The 18,590-nt window shown below is 31.6% G+C and overlaps 1 protein-coding gene across 1 annotated transcript in view; it reads left to right on the plus strand.

Moving 5' to 3' along the window:
- Positions 1–18,590, plus strand: part of LOC126887933 (ATP-binding cassette sub-family C member 4-like) — a 239,916-nt gene that overhangs the window by 185,314 nt on the left and 36,012 nt on the right. Inside the window, exon 13 of the mRNA XM_050655871.1 lies at positions 15,481–15,604. Within this exon, the coding sequence (XP_050511828.1) occupies positions 15,481–15,604 (124 nt within the window). The remainder of the gene's footprint in view (positions 1–15,480; positions 15,605–18,590) is intronic.

The raw sequence follows: 18,590 nt of genomic DNA on the forward strand, positions 1-18,590 counted from the left end.
AGTACCTAGTTTTTATTATAATCATATTGTAATTATACATTTGGATTAGGTTGAAATACATACATTTATTTTCTCAAGAATGCGGATTTTAGAGAGAAATCCCAAATTAGGTTCGATTTTTATTTTTAAATTATGATTTTTTGGCGTAGATTTATTTATCTAGTAGGTATGTAATGCTTTGATTTACATACTTAATTTGATTACCAACAAAAGTTCTACCAATCTTCATCTAATATATTGTTTTCTTACTGTTTTGTTATATTTTTATATTTTCTTCCACAAAATTTAAACTACATAATTTTCAAAACAATTGTCAAACAGTAAAACGTTCAGTTGCCGTATTTTTCCACATGATAAATAATGTGCGATTGGACGAGTGAGTCTACGCTTCGATTACGAGTCAAAGCGGCACGAAATTCAAGGGTTCAATTCCCGATGCAAGTTTTATTTTTTTATTTTTTTATGCATATTATGATTGTAAGTATATTTGTTATATAATTTTTTTTTTCAGCAAATGCGTATTTAAAATTTTTGCCAACAATTATTATTGTCCAGAAATCATTTTTTCTTTGTGGCATTTTTCAATGTGTTTGTGTGCGTTTTATTCTTTTATTTTTTTAAATTTTTGGTATAGTCTTGAAAATCACATAATATGTAGTAGAAGTATAACTTCTTACGTGCGTACAAAGTACACACATATTCTTGTTTATACAGCGTGTCTACTTAAGTTGGAAACATATGGGAAACTTTTTTGTTATTCATTTTACGAAAAAAAGTTATTCTTTATAAAAAGTTCTGCATGCTCTAAAACCTAAGATTCAATCATCAGATATCAAATTTTGTCAATATTATACGAGGTATGTCAAAAAATATGAACTTAGTTCAAGAGTAAAGTACCTTTATTTCTCTCAATATCGAAAATTCTTATTATGAAAAGTTGTTTGGAAATAAAAACTAAGATCAAATATGCAATTACATGCTTCTAATTGGAAAAAAATATTTTCCAAATTTTTCTCAAATTTATTGACACTAACTTCGTTTTTATTGTTTACACATACGATAACTCTTTTATTATTACTTTTACGAAAAAAAGGTATTCCTTATAAAAAGCTCTGTATGTCCTAAGACCGAAGATGCAACCATCAGATATCACATTTTATTAATTTTATACGAGGTATGTCAAAAAATATGAATTTCACTCAAGAGTAAAGTACCTTTATTTTTCACAATATTGAAAACGGTTATTAAAAAAGTTGTTAAGAATTAAAAACTATGTTTCAATATGCAATTAAATCCTTCTAATTGAAATATTGTGAAATATATAAAGGTACTATAATCTTGAGCGAATTTCATATTTTTTGACACACCTCGTATAAAAATTAATAAAAGTTGATATATCATGGTTGTGTCTTCGGTTTTAGACCATGCACAGTTTTTTATGAAGAATAACTTTTTTCGTAAAATGAATAATAAACGAATTATCATATTTGTAATAATTAAAAACGATGTTGCGTATCCATAAATTTAAGAAAACATTTTTTTTTTCAATTAGAAGCATGTAATTGCATATTTGATCTTAGTTTTTAGTTCCAAACAACTTTTTATCATAAGAATTTTCGATATTGAGAGAAATAAAGATAATTTACCCTTGAGCGAAATTCATATTTTTTGACATACCTCGTATAATATTGAGAAAATTTGATATCTGATGAATTAATCTTAGGTTTTGGGGCATGCAGAACTTTTTATAAAGAATAACTTTTTTTCGTAAAATGAATAATAAAAAAGTTTCCCATATGTTTCCAACTTAAGTAGACACGCTGTATAATTCATGCCAGAGAAGTTCTATAAATTGTTTGTCGTTCATATTAACTCATCTCAACTTCGATTGAACCGCGAAGTATTATAACAATATTCACACTATATAGGGTGAGGCAGATAGAGGGCCTATTAGAAATATCTCGAGAACTAAAGGCAACTGAATTATTATGAAAATTGGAATAAGGGGGTTTTGAAGACTGATCGATTTAATAAAAATATTTTCATCTATTTGGTACTTCCAGGTATACCGGAAGTTGTTTATAACTTCTTTTTTTTAAATAGGACACCCTGTATATTTTTACATTTTTGGATTCTCCTCGATTTCTTCTTTCTTAAAATATAAGGTTTTGTAACATTATACAGGGGAGGTTAAAAGATAATTACGTCTTCTTATTAAGTTCGTAGCAATATTCACACCCTGTAGGCCTGTAGGGTTGTAGTAGTTTGACATAATAAACTTTATTTATATTCAAATGATTTTTAATATCCTCGGAATTTTAATAACCCGGAATCAGTATTTTCTGAGTTTTCTTAATTCTTTTTTTTATATAGATATTACTCTGTTTGTTATTCAATGTGCCTCCAGTAAGTTGTCATTCCATCGTTTTCGTGGTCTTCCCACTGATCGTCTTCCTATTGGGGAACCGTCTCTAGCCCTTCTTACTACTCTATTTGTTGTCATTCGGCTTATGTGGTCGTTCCATTCTACTCTTCTGCTTTTCACCCAGTTATTAATGTTGTCCACCTTGCATCTCCTTCGTATATCTGCACTTCTAGCTCTATCCCACAGCGTCTTACCATCGATTTTTCGCAATGTTTTCATCTCTACTGTTTCTAGCATTCTTTTTGTCCTTTCTGTATCAGGTCGTGTTTCTGCCGCGTATGTCATTATTGGTCTGATGACTGTTTTGTAAATTCTAAAAAAAGTACAGTGGAACCTCGATAAGTCGGATTAATCGGGACCGCGGCCGATCCGGGTTATCGAAAATCCGGGTTAGCCGGAGAATATGGTAAAAATTAATAAAATACGGTACTCTTACAGATAAACTTAATTATAATTGCCAAAAAAATGAAATACTTATGTCCAGTATATCTAAATTACGTACAGTTGTATACATTATTGTTTATTTCTTGGTAAAAAAACTCAGTCAAAGTGAAAACATTTTTATTTTATCTGATGAAAATCGATCCGGGTTAGCCGGACTTCCGGGTTATAACTGCTTTAATTTGTGCTTAATTGTTAATCGCACCAACAATCTTAACTTCGATGGTATTTTGATAGCTAAACCATTATTGGCAATTTTAAGTATCAGTCTAGATTAATTAGTGTTACCCAAATGCAAGACCAAGACGAGACTTAGATAGTCTTGGTCTTGGTCTTGCGCCAGTACACCTGGTCTTGGTCTTGGTCTTGGTATTGCGCTCCCGGTCTTGGTCTTGGTCTAGGTCTTGCAGCAAGAGTCTTGCAAGTCTCGCAGTTGCCCATTAGCATATTGCATATCTTAGAACAACGTAACAGAGTAGGTACATTTTAAGATTGAATATCATAGCCATAGGAAAAACCAATCAAATTATTAAATATCTGACACCGGGTGGGGTTTGAACTCACGGTTCAATCCGTGATTCAAGTGATCCGTGCCCATATTCTAACTAACTAAAGTTTATTAGAAACATGCATTTTTTAGTGTATTTGCTATTCAGTATCTGTGATTTGAAAAGCATTCGATTCGGTGACAGATCTGCACAGTATGTTAATGCCAGTTCTAATTTTTATCCACTACGTTGGGTTGGACAGACCAGTATGGGTTTCAGATTTTATGGCACGTCAGCTGCTTCACAAGCAAAGTGAAACTTACTCTTCAATATCTCACTTGTTAGCCTTATATATAAGGCTATATAGCCGTATTCGTTAACAATATCGCTGGAAAAATGTTGTTGCTAGACAGGTAAAGTGTCATTGTATACCGGATACCGGGTATACCAATCAAACTGTGTTTTTTCTCAAAGTTCGCATCATTTTGTGGAATATTCTAGCATATAAAATACTGAAATTAAAACCCAACTATAGTCTAATGTTTTCTTAACATTCTGTTTTTGATTCATTCGCTTATGTTGTATAACAAAAAATTTAGGTATTTTATCAACTAGCCATGTTTTTCATTAATACAGGGTGTTTTTAAATAAGTATGGCAAACTTTAAGGGGTAATTCTAAACAAACGAGTCATGTTACGTATGCATGCCAATGGTGAATATTAAATTCTTAATTGTATGTCAAAAATGCGCAATAACTACCTCATAAAACTCACCAAATTTCATTTGAATATCTCAACCGGTTTTAGAGCAATAAATAAATCCTCAGTTTGTAAGAAAAATTTTAATACCCCTCTTTCGGAAACGAAGCATTTGCGGACATACCCCCCTATTAGAGGTGAAACTCACAAAGTGCACTTTTTTGAGATTTTGACATTTTCATCAATTTGAACTCAATACGGTACTGTCCAGCTCTGTAGAAATCAACTGGGGCTCTATTCTAATTGCTGAGATAATTTTATGGTATACTTCACTAAGTGCATGATTGTGAATTTCGGTTTCAAGGTAAAACTCATTAAAACTTATTATTGCCCTTAGTGAATTTTTCCTGACAATCTGGAGTGCCGAATCAGTAATACATATTATTTAGTGATCTTTCAAACAATACATTATTAAACATAACTGTTTATTATTTTTGTGTTCATTATCTATTCGGCGACTGATTAAAGAAATGAGCTTATATTATTTCTTTGTAGCAAATATTTTACATAATCTATTTTGGGATCAAGCAGGCGACTTGTGTGTTATATTGTATTGTTGAAACTGTATATTATTCGTGTGCATTACCTGTTCGGAGATTGATTAAAAAAATATGGGTTTAAATTTCTTTGTAACAGATAGCCTACATAATGAATAACATTATCTATTTTATGGTTAAGCAGGCGACTTTTGTGGCTGTCGCCGAAAATAATGGCATTTATTTTCAAACAACGAAACTTATTGTTCATTTTTTAAAGAATAGACTGTTATTTTTGATAGATCGTTAGTAGTTGTAAGTCAGCAAAATTTTGTATAGGTACCTTTGTATTTATAAAATGTATGTGGATATTTTAACAGTAACATTACTTCTGTTTCTATCACATGTGATTTTCTATAGAGGCAACTATTTTGTATAAACTTATTTATGTACAGTGGAACCCCGATAAGTCGGCCCCCGATAACCCGGAAGTCCGGCTAACCCGGACCGATTTTCATCAGACAAAAATTTAACAAATAAACAATTTAACAATTTTATCAAATAAAAATGTATGTAGGCAAAATAATATTTGAGAGATAATGTGTATTTGTGTAATTTGAACTATACAATAGTAAAAATGATTCATGCACACGGCGGCAGGCAGAGCGACCGTCTCGGCTTATCGGAAAGAACAGGCACCTGTCTGTATTCCTTTTCCTTTATTTATGTCAAACTGTCTTAGCATTGTTTAAAATAGACGTGACTATTTAAAAATTCTTTTTTAAAACAATGGTCTTAGTCTGTTCTTAAATAACAACATTGTTCCTTGTGACCGTATTGTGTGTAGTATTACAGTCGTATTAATCACTTCCGTTCTGTAATCGTGCTTCAGATTGTGTTTGCGTGATTTTTGTCTACGTAATGGTAACAAAACGTAAAAATGTTGTAGTGACAATGGAAAAGAAACTAGAAACATTAGGTAGGATTGATCAAGGCGAATCTTTAAAATAAATTTATTGCAGCATCATAATATGATATTATGATACCATATTATGGTGTCGGTACATCTCTACAGTATGACTGAGTTTTTACCAAGAAATGAACAAAACTACACTCTATACAACTATATGTAATTTAGATGTGTACTGTGCATATGTGTTTCATGTTTTTGTAATTATAATGTAGGTTATTTATTAATTTTTACCATATTCTCCGGCTAACCCGGATTTTCGATAACCCGGATCGGCCGCGGTCCCGATTAATCCGAGTTATCGAGGTTCCACTGTACTTAATAATTATTTATTAACATTGTATTCATTACCTATTTCATTTTGAACCTCAACGTCATGATACTTTATGGAGATAAATTCATTAACTTCTCAATATCCAATAATTGTGTTCATGGAAAAACTCATCAAGTACAAAGTGTAGCTATTGAATTTTACCTCTAATAGGACATACCTATGTTTATAAATCAAACCAGGGCCGGCGATAACGGGCCTGCAAGGGATGCATTGCAGGCGGGCGACCCTGTTTGGGGGGCGCCAAAATGAGCACCTTTTTCTGCTGGTGTTACACAAAATCATAGAAAAATTATTTTTTTTTCAAATTTTTCAATGCAATAGAATTTTATTCACGGCTCCAGTATGCGTAGTGTGTGACAAACACTCATTTTCAAAATGCTATGGATTTTAAAATTTAAAATCCAAATTTAAAATTAAAAATTTTAATCCGGAAAATAATTTTTTTAGATAATAAGAATTAAATAAGATATTTACATCCTAATTACATTCTGTACCATTGCCAGAAGATAAAATATCTAAATATAGGTAAATACCTAATTAAACCGAAGGGCGCCTTAGCTAGTATTGCAGGCGGGCTCCTTATACCCTAGCACCGGCACTGAATCAAACTGCCATTATTTTTGGTGCTGAATTAGCCTGTAAGGTTACCATACTTATTTAAAACACCCTTCATTGATGAAAAACATGGCTAGTTAAAAAAGTATCTAAGTTTTTTATTATCCAGCATAAACGAATGAATTAAAAAACAGAATGTTAAGAAAATATGTATTTAAAAACACAGTTTGATTGGTACACTCGTACCAAAAACCTGGACAATTAAGTTCAGAGCAAAGATATCGTCTGCTGTTAAAGATGTGCAAAATATTTTATTCTCCTATATACTCCCTAAAACGACCTTCAGTTCTAACCGCAAGACGCAAGAGTCTCGCAGGCTTAGTCTTGTTCTTGCTTAAGTCTTGCATGCTAAGTCTTGGTCTTGGTCTTGCTAAAATTAGGCGGTCTTGGTCTTGGTCTTGGTCTTGCGAAAACGCAAGAACAAGACCAAGACTGCAAGACCAAGACCGATTTTGGGCAACACTAAGATTAATATGTATTTATTTTCAAAAAATTACTTGTGATTGAATATTTTAACGACCAACCTAATACAATTTCACCTATTTTGTGTTGCAATTAATGTTTGGCTTGAATCACCAATAACTCACAAACTAAAGCAGTTAGATATAGGGACTGTTTAAGGAATTAAAAAGTACCAGAAAATGAAGAAGACCTAATTATCTTTTAACCTACCCTGTATAATATTACAAAGGCTTATATTTTAAAAAGAAGAAATCTAGGAGAATTTAAAAATGCAAAAATATACAGTGTCCCATTTAAAAAAACGAAGTTACTTTCAACTTCCGGTATAACCGGAAGTAGCAAAGAGACCAAAATATTTTCATTAAATAGTTCATACCTCAAAACGCTTGTATTCCAATTTTCATTATTTTCTTAGCTTTAGTTCTCGAGTTATTTCTAATAGGCCCTTTATCTGCCTCACCCTGTATATAGCGTACCCGAGACACAGTATAAAGAGGGAACCTCTATATACTGTGCCCGAGACGTCGCCGAAAAATACGTGGCCGATATTGAACGCGAGGCTTCGGGAATGGTAGGTAAACGGAACGGAAAGTGGGCATATACTATACGATTTGTATTTAATAATATTTATGTAAACGGTATCATAGGCGTAACCAGGGGGTGGTTTTGGGGGTTATAACCCCCCCCCCCCCGACCTTTTGGATGTACTTTGAGCTCTATACGCCTAACACCATTATTCCATACCCCCCAGAGACCTTCAAGTGGATGTAACCCCCCCCCCACCACTTAGGATTATCCTGGTTATACCTCTGAACGGTATGCCACGGATTTGGAAATAAACGGAACGTATTGTGAGAATCGACCTTGCCTGTTCCATGTAAACTGAAGGTGGCTTCATAAGAAACAAGTATTTGGTGAATTAAGCGTGGATTTTGATTACATAAATATTCAAGCCTATTCTGTAACTCATTTCGATGATAGAAGTCAGTAAAATCGAATAGAAGTGGCTAAGTCGAATAGAAACAGTCCAAATCCGTATTCCATAACTACTTCGGAATCTCTACAATCGTAATAGTGAATAGAAATCACTTCGACAGCATTTACCCTGTCGAGGTGAGATTTCGATTATCGGAATTAGGCATTCCAAATCACGTGATATAATATGGCTGCTGGATGGCAAAACTGTCATCCATAGACGTATCCAATTATTAAACCACTTCATATTTAATTTGCTATCACAATTTCACAGATTTCGCTACACAATTAACAAAAAAACAAAACCAAACAGGATATTCTTTATAAATTTGTCAATATTTAATGTAAACATTAGATACGCGATGACCACCCCCCTTATCTATGTCTATGGCCATGTCAGTTTAGCCATCCACCGGCCACCACTGACAGTTCATTGGAATCCCTAATTGTGGTTGACGCAAGCGCATTTTGTTTTGTTTTGACGTTTATATTTTATATATAAAAATAATTGATTACTACTTATTTATAATTATTTATAGTATTTCTACCTTTTTTTTAGCTGCTTCATTTTTAGTCTGGGGTTTTATTTGTTTAGATAATTATATATTTAATTTAGACATGTTGTAGGACCCAACCTTATTTATTTGCTATGTGACATCTGAATGTTTGCCGCTCGCAGTGTTGCCATACTGTTTTTGCTTTTATTTCTTGTACAATTTCAATCAATGGTATAATGTACGAGAATAGCATACAATAGACTTCTTATGCGTTGATTGATGAATATATATATTTGTATATTATACCAGTATACCTACTTGTATATTTATCAGTCAACGCTCATAGTCTGAACAAATTATAGAAAAGTTGCCATGTTTGGGAAAAGTTGTTTAGCAGTTATTTCAGCTGGAGTCGAATCTTAAAGATTGCATATTATTAGTAATATCAATTTTAAATAATTTATTTAAACAAAATCTGTTCCAACAAAATATGATCGTCATCGGATCGTCCTTCCCACTGTTCCAACAATAATTGTGATCTTGTAGTGACGGTTTCGTGATGACCATTTCAGTAATCATTTTTTTCATTTTTTTTTCATAAGTTTTTCATTGATTGTCATTTGTTTCGAGCTTCTGTCATGTGTCACATAATAATTAATATGTCTACGGCATACGTCTTTGGTTTTTATCATTGGATATACCAACAATATACATATTGATAGATAAATCAGTTATCAGTCAGGTAACCGTTCCAACATCAGTTTCCAAATTACCTTCATCGGACGATAACTGGGCGACACAATTACGAACATGCGCACAACAAACGGTACAAGTAGTTTCGTGACGGTTTCTGGACCGTCCAAAAGTTCATGGTGGAACAAACCTAATAACATCAACTTAAATATCTTTGATTTAAAACGCCCGGTTTCATAATCAACTTAAAGTGAACATTAACTAAAGTTCACTTTAAAGTTGACATTTACCCATATATGAATTGTGATAAAGGTAGGTACCAACTTATAGTCTAGGCGCCAGAGGGGTCACCGTGTCATATTCAATTCTGATGGACAAACTCAACGGTTTCTTATGGATTTTTGGCTGCTGATTACGAATTTCGAGGGGGGATTTCGATCCGAGTGGTCAAAAAATTGTTATAAACAATGTAATTGTTTATAAATTGTTTATAAGGCTCTGGCTCATAAACTAAAAGAGATAAAAAAAATGTTTCAAATAAAATTTGTTCCTTAATAAAAAACCAAGAAAAAACCGTTTACTAAACTTAAATCTAACAATTATAACTCAAGATATTGTAAAATTAGTGCACAATGCAAATTGCAAATTGCAAAATAAGTATTTTTCGAAGCTTTATCGATCGTAACTCGGCTTCTGCGCATGCAAATGAGTCTTAGAAGATGTCACTTTAAAGCTTAATTAACAGGATTCCAAACAAAATTTGTTAAATTACTTGATCTTTATTTGTTTTAAAGTTATACCCGTTTGAAATTACAATTTTCTTAAAAAAATTGTACATTCATTTGTTTATAAGGGTTTCAAGTAAATTTGAGCTATAAACATTTATACTTTAATGAACAATAATGATAGAAAAACTCAAAAGGAACAATTTGAGGTTATGAAAATGTTCATAAGTTTATTTTTGGCCAAGATGTCGATATTTTAATGGCGCGCGCTATGAGGCGCAAGATCGGCTCACCGCGTAAAGGTTCACGCGCTAACTTCTCGATGCAAATTATAATTTCTATGTATACATACGTTATCTTCATTTTCCATTTTTGAAGATCCTAATAAAATTTTATCATATAATTCTTATAATTAAATCATACTGTACCTCGTAACACCTTTCATTCTACTTACTTTGTCTTCTATTTTTTGCACTAAATGAGAAAAAAACATTAAAAACTAATATTTCAGAAGTATAACTGAAAAGTAAGTTGATATTATTTATTAGTACTATTTTTACAAACATTTTTTTCATGCATCTGCAAATCTGCATAGAGATATACAGGGAATATCAGCTTTTTTACATCTGCATAAGTTCTTACCCAAATTTTAACAGTTACATGGTGGTACAAGTCTGTTCTTGTAGGCAGTAAAACTAAAACTTTTTGAGGCTTCAGAGTCTAATTATCTATATGATATCCATATAAAGTGGATCTAGTTCTTTTGCAGCATCATCAAGGCCCGTCAATTATTGTGTGTATGCCGCCACATCATAAATTCTCGTTTTATATGCAATGATGATGCTGCAAAAGAACTCGATCCATTTTTATATGGATATCACATATTGGCTCATTTGCTTGCGTAGAAGCCGAGTTACGATCGATAAAGCGTCGAAGAATACATACTTACTTGACTGTGAGCTAATCTTGCGCCTCATAGCGCGCCATTAAAATATCGACACCTTAGCCAAAAATAAACTTACGAACATTTTCGTAAGCTCAAATTGTTCCACTTGAGTTGTTTTATCATTATTGTTAATTAAAGTATAAATGTTTATAGCTCAAGTTTGCTTGAAACCTTTATAAACAAATTAATGTACAATTTTTTTGAGAAAATTATAATTTCAAACGGGTACAACTTTAAAACAAATGAAGATCAGATAATTTAACAAACTTTGTTTGGAAGCTTCTTAATTAAGCTTTAAAAGGACACCTTATAGGGCTCATTTGCATGCGCAGAAGCCGAGTTACGATCGATAAAGTTTCGAAAAATACTTATTTTGCAATTTGAAATTTGCATTGTGCACTAATTTTACAATATCTTCAGTTCTGATTGTCGGATTTAAGTTTAGTAAACGGTTCTTTCTTTGTTTTTTATTAAGGAACAAATTTTATTTGAAATATTTTTTTCTATTTCTTTTAGTTTATGAGCCAGAGCATTATAAACAATTTATAAACAATTAAATTGTTTATAACAATTTTTTGACCACTTGGATCGAAATCCCCCCTCGAAATTCGTAATCAGCAGCCAAAAATCAATAAGAAACCGTTGAGTTTGTCCATCAGAATTGAAAATGACACGGTGACCTCTATTTGGCGCCTAGACTATTACTTAAAATTTAAAATCCAGTTTAATGGCTGTATGACACTATGCATTTTCTTGTATCATTTCTAATATCGTTTCTGATATGTCAAAAAAATGCATAGTGTCACACACAGATACAAGAAACGATATCAGAAACGATACAAGAATTTGTGTCAGGCACAGATTATTGTACAAGAACTGCAACAATTTCTGCGCAAAGAGCAAAAACGTAAAACCTGTTGGTAAAACATCTAAAATGTCATAATTACTTACTCATAATGGCGGCTGAAATGAAAATGGGATAATGTATTGATGAATTTATTTGTGTTTTTGTAGGTATTATTTATAAATATTTTATTGATACTTAATATACCGTTTGGTATGGACTACTGTTCTACTAATAACCATATATTTAGCTCCTAGTAAAGTTCAAACTATAAATTTAGGTTTCATGGTGCATAATTTTTTAATAGACGAAAATACAATAGTTCCTAATTTGGATCAAACTGAAGATAATTCTAATGCAAATATTTTAGCACAAATATCAAAACAAAACAAAAACACAAATAATCAACCTCAGTCAACGTAAAATTCTGGTTAACATTAAAATGTTAGTTATATAAAAGTTTATAAATTTTATAAAATATTTAAAATCAGCTGTCTGTAGATGCAGTACTACCATAACGTGACACAGGGTGACAAACAAAATTTGGACCAATCACGTGCCGAATTTCATACAATTTTCGATACAAGAACTTGCATAGTGTCATACAGGGCACAAATGTACGTACAAGAAATGATAAAAGAAAATGTATACAAGAAACGATATCAGAAACGATATTAGAAATGATACAAGAAAATGCATAGTGTCATACAGCCTTAACTGATTATGAAACCGAGCGTTAAAAGCATTTATACTTCTTATATTCACTTTCACTTATCTTTTTACTTATCAGTTTATCTTGTTTTTTATATCAATTTTAATTAACTCTAATTTAAAACCATTTATTCTCTTTTGAGCTTTTTGCATCCAGTATTTACACTAATATTTTATTTACTTTTCAAAACTTGAGGATAGTATGAAGAAACTATGAAAACATTGAGTATATGGCAACGGTGGCATATTTCGAGTAACAAACAGGTCACAGAACACTGCTTAATGCGCGGTTGCCGCCTCCTCAGAACCGCGTGAAATAGAAGTCAGAGATTTCGATTACGATATGAGTTACATAATACCAATCCAAACACAAAAACGCTGGACGGAAGGGCCGCCCGAGAACTTTATCGTACCGATCTATTATCGTTATGGTACTAGATACTGGAATTCTATAAAAATAACAAAGTTACTCGTTATTTTGATATTTTAGAAACACCTACTGTACTTAAAAGTGTTTTATGGTTCTACGCATCATTAATTCCTGCATTTGAGAAAATGTTCGATGCCATATTTCGGGGACACACTATAGATGTGTAGATTATTGCATAAATCAATAGAATATTATAGTCATACTTTCATTTCACATTAGTTCATTTTTTCTGAGAAATTAATAGTTTACAATATTTGCATTTCATTCTATTTCGATTACGCCAGTAAATGCGCGAGATTAAGAACAAGATATTATCTCCAAATTCTATCCTACTGCATGGATTTTAATGAAATTTTGGGAGTAGCCCAATCTCCTAATTCAAAGTCTATCCTATATACTATGGCGCTTTTATCATGGGGGAAGTTCCCACCACTTCTTAGGGGTGAAATATTTTTATTTTCGAATTACATGGAGAAAAAGGAAGATTCTTAAGAAAATTTAAAAATTCATTCTATAATTTGATCACATTTTTTACAAAAACCATTCATTTTAAACCCGTTCAACATTTTGAAAGTAGAAATAACACTATATATATATTAAAAGGTATTGTAGAAGGAAAACAATGCATTTAAATTATGGTAGATGGGGAGTTAAATGTATATACTTTTCATTTTTCCTTAAAGTACATTAGTCATATATTTTTTTGCACCATATCTCGCTTAGTTTGTAAGTAACCGACATTTAACGGTGCTCGTTTTAAAGGCCTTTTCAAACACTACAAAAGGTGTTGGTAGCATTATACACCTAAAACCTACCGTTCCTCTGTTATTTCAAGTTGAATACACCAATTTGAGCATGCACCAAAAAACAAACTATTTTCACCTACCATATCTCTTTTTGTATTATAAATAGAACATTTACGAAGGAACGAATCTCTTTATTATTTATAATCTAAAAAATGTTTTATATAGTGTTTTTAGTTCGATGCATAGTTTTTAAGGTATTCACAAAAAATCCGTCCGAAAAGGTGTCATTTTTCAATGAAAATGGCCAATTTTCAACTACGCATAACTCAAAAAGTATTGAGTTCCAAAAAAAAAGTATAGACCAGTTTTTGCTTAGAAATAGGTTCTTTAGCCACTTTCCTGCTTATTTTGACCAACAAATTTTCCACCCCCTTGAAGAAGTGGGAACCGCCCCAAGATAAAAGCGCCATAGTATATAGGGTAGATTTTGTTTCTTGAGCTATTCCCTACTTACTGTGAAAATATCAAGTACATCAATGTAGTAGGATGGAATTCGGAGCCAAATACCCTCATTGACTGCCCTACAATAATGCTCTGCTATGAACGCGTGAGAGAGGACACACATAAGATTATAGCAAAATTTCTATTTACCGTAACTTTTCGAGTTTTTGAGCTACAGCAATGAATTTTATGTCATTGGAAAGGTAATTTTGCATTCTTTCAAAATATGTTAAAATATACAGGGCGTATCTAAAAAAATTAAGATTTTTTATTCATTTCCGGTTCAACCGGAAGCCATATTTTTGGTAAAATTTATTGTGATAATAGATAATAAAGTACCATATATGTTTGCAAAATTTCAAATTTTAGTTTCTATTAAGAAGGAAGTTACGGGCACTCGAATATTTTTTTATAAAAAATTCATAACTCCCCTCCTATGGGGAGTTAAGATATATGACTAATGTCATTCAATTTACTGATAGGATATCAAAGATATATCAAAAAATAAAAAAAATTCCTTGGAGCCATTTTTGAGAAAATCTAGTTCAAATTTATGTCAAAATGTGACCCCTTAAATATAGGCAACCCGTAACTTTTTCTGAAAAACGATAACATCCTTCTTATAGCCCCATCTTTAGACTATATAACGACTTTTTCAAATTAAACTTATCTTCAACAAGTTTTTAGATAGATAGGCAAATGTGTCGGGTGGGCGGTCGGCCATTTTGGCCGCCATTTTGAATTTGGAAATGTCAAATTCCATATTTTTATTTAACTATCGATGAGCTTACTTTGAGTTGAATTTCATTCATTTCGGTCAAAATTTGCAAAAATGGGCCCAAAATAACCCCCCTATTTCGGCCCCCCTTTGAGAGTTTTTTTTTTAAAGCTTAGTTTCTCGACAAAATTCTCTTAAACTTACTCATACCGAATTTCATCAAAATCGGTCCAGTAGTTTTTGCTGGGCGGTGGCGACATACGTACGTACGTACATACTTCCGACATGTTTTTTTTTATTTGCTTTTTAGACTCAGGGGGACTCAAAACGTCGAAAAAAAGTGAAATCTGAAAAAAAATTTTTTGCACGATCCTATAACTTTATCTATTATACTATACTACGTATATAGTACGATAAAGTAAAATGACGCGATAGATATCAAACATTCCGATTTTGGGTAATTACGATTCGACTTGGTCATTTCTATTCGATTTGTTAAAAGTTACAGAATAGGGCTGATTGCATTACTTCACGAAACATCATTTGACGATCTGGATCATCCTCATTGATGTCCTGGATATTATAAACTTTATACAGATCGTATGTCTCTTTTTTAAAAAGAATTACGTTTATATGGGATTGAGTCGATTGAGCCACAATTATTGGTGTATTTAAAATTACATTTTTAATTAATTAAATTTTTGACAATGGTAATATTTTGTAGGATGCCCACACGTCCGCATGGTACCTAACAATAGGATGCATGAGCTCCTTTGGATTGTGGCTGGATATTGTATCCATCATATTCATGGCATGTGTGATTGGCTGCTTTATCATTTTAACTAAATGTAAGTATGAATAAGTTACTCAAAATTGAAGTTACAATATTATCAAATTTCACCACAAAAAATGTAGTCCAAGTAATGAAGCTTAAAATAGGACAAAACCTCGCAATTTTTACAGAATGGATCGATTTGCTTGAAAATTTGAGAATAAGTAGTGGATAGTCCAAGGATCAAAATCTATATGATGCCAAAATGCGCTTTTACCATGGGGGTGGTTACCACCCCATGTCGGGGGTGAAAATTTTTTATTATATTTTAACCGCAAAAGTTGGTAAAAACATTCATTCTAAGCAAAAAATGTTCTATACATTTTTTTGATAAAATTAATAGTTTTCTATTTATTCGCTATCGAAAGTTAGTTTTATATTAAAAAAATTAATGTTTTTAATCAGTTTTCTGCAAATAACTCAAAAAGTTTTTGTTTTATCAAAACAACTTTGCTTAATAAAAATGTACCTTTTGAAAAAATCAACAAAACCGTTTTTTTTTAATTTTCTTTAAGACCAATAGTAATCGAGCTATACTTTATTATAATATGTTAGGTCTTCTTCGGCAAATGCTAAATATTGTAGTTTCAAAGTCAAAAGACGGGAAAACTATGCATTTTTCGAGGATCACTTGTTTAAACTAATTTGAAGTATTTAAAAATATCTATCTTCAGAAATAAAAAAGTCTTTAGCTCAAAAATTAGGTGGCTTATAATGAAAAGAATATCAGGCCCTATATTTTTCAGCGAAAAAGTGATCGAAAGCAAACCCCTAATCACCACACTGATTAAAATTAGTCATTGACCTTATTTCGTCTTCTTTACTTATGTATTATTAATAGGTTCTAGAAGTTTAACTGGTTTAGAATGATTAGTTTTAAAAAAAAATGGGGTCAAAAGCAATTATCGAATTTTTGAAGTTTGGTAAAAATTCCCTTTTCTTCAGAATAGAAAGATTATTATCAGAGATACAAAAAATATTTAAATATAAAATTGTAGCTTATACAATTCCCAAGAACATGGTTTGCAAAAATTTTCTCTACGGTAAAAATTGAGTGAGCTATTGGCAATTAAAACTTGTAATAACATGCAAAAATCACCTTTACCAACCCTTTCAAAGTCACCACTTTTTGCGACTGAGTATTTTAAAAGGATTTGGTATTAATAGTCTTATAGATCTTGTAAAAACCTACAAAATTATTTTTTAACAAACTTTCTAAGATAAAAATTAAAAAGGTTACGGTTAAAAAATCAATATATTTTTTTCAAAAAAAAAAGAAATCTAATTGGAAGCATAATAATGTAAGGTAGCTTTGCTTTTAGTCATTAGCCTTATTAATTCTTCTTTATTTATGTATTATTAATAGATTTTAAAAGTTTGACTGGTTTAGAATGATTAGTTTTTAAAAAACTAGAGTTAAAAGCGAATAACGACTTTTTGTAGTTTGGTAAAAAATGCCATTTTCTTCAAAATAGAAAGATTAGCATCAGATATACGAAAAAATGTTTTTATACAAAATTGTTGGTTATTTAATTCCCAAGAAATTGGTTTGAAAAAATTTTTTCTACGGCAAAAATTGAGTGAATGGTAAATGAGTATATTTCGAAAAACATTGATTTTTTTTTATATAAAACTAACATTTTCGATAGCGAATAAATCGAAAAGTATTAATTTTATCAAAAAAATGTATAGAACGTTTTTTGCTTAGAATGAATGTTTTTATCAACTTTCGCAGTCAAAATATAATAAAAAAATTCCACCCCTAAGATGGGGTGGCAACCGACCCATGGTAAAAGCGTCTTTCGGCATCATATAGATTTTGATCCTTGAACTATCCACTACTTTTTCTCAAATTTTCAAGCAAATCGATCCATTCTGTAAAAATTGCGAGGTGAAATGCTTCGGTTCCTGGACTAATGTTCTAAAAGTAATTTCTAAAATAACAATTTTCTTTTTTTTTAATGAGCGCTGAAATACGTATGTGGCGCCCTCTGGGTGATATATAATTTTTGGTAAGAAATTTAGGTGTCTTGTCCCAAAAAACCCTCACTTACCAAATTTCGTATTGTTATCCCATGCCTGTCAGGAAATATTCAAAAATAAATAAAATAAAAGTTTAACTTTGACACCCTGTATTTCGGTTATTATCAACTTTCGTACTAAGGTAAATTAGCTTAAATCGACCTATTTTAAGCTTTAAGCTATGCTATGGCGCATTCATTACCAAATACCCTGTATATGTAAAATCGATATTTATTGGTTACAGTGCAAGTAGTCCAGAAAGCCACTGCGCATCCGCTAGGAAAAATATTCTAATTCAGATTTTTTGCACAATCTTACTCAAAAAGGACTCCTTTTAACAAATTTGCATGTTGCCGGGACCAAAAGATGGTCAAAAATTTTTTAAACGTTTTTTTTTGTTTTTTTCCTAAAATTATTTTTTTTGCATGGAAAAAAGTTTTTTTTAGGTTTTTTGGATCATTCCAAACAGAAAAGGTCTTTAGTGACTTTTCTCTAAAAATGATAGTTTTTGACATATAAGCGATTAAAAATTGAAAAATTGCGAAATCGGCCATTTTTAACCCTCAAAAACTATGTGAAAAACTGAAAATTTGAATGTTGCCAAGGTAGGTAGATATTCTTTAAACATCGATTGATGAAATCCCGAAGAGTTTTTTGCCATACAATATTCAAAACTCCTATTTTTTTTAATTGCTAATCAAGCGTGCTCGACACTATTTTCCACCGACAGTATGGTGCAAATGAAAGGAATAAATTCGTTATTTCGTAAACCGGCGACTTTAAGGAAAAGTCCCGAAAAAGGTCGATTTTTATTTTTAAGTTATGATATTGTGGCATATATGGTATACTAGTGACGTCATCCGTCTGGGCGTGATGACGTAATCGATGATTTTTTTAAATGAGAATAGGGATCGTGTGGTTGCTCATTTGAAAGGTTTTTCAATTCTCTATTCAGTAATGTAAACATTTACATAATTATT

The sequence above is a fragment of the Diabrotica virgifera genome, chromosome 7 (genome assembly GCF_917563875.1).
Source record: "Diabrotica virgifera virgifera chromosome 7, PGI_DIABVI_V3a".
Taxonomy (NCBI): domain Eukaryota; kingdom Metazoa; phylum Arthropoda; class Insecta; order Coleoptera; family Chrysomelidae; genus Diabrotica; species Diabrotica virgifera.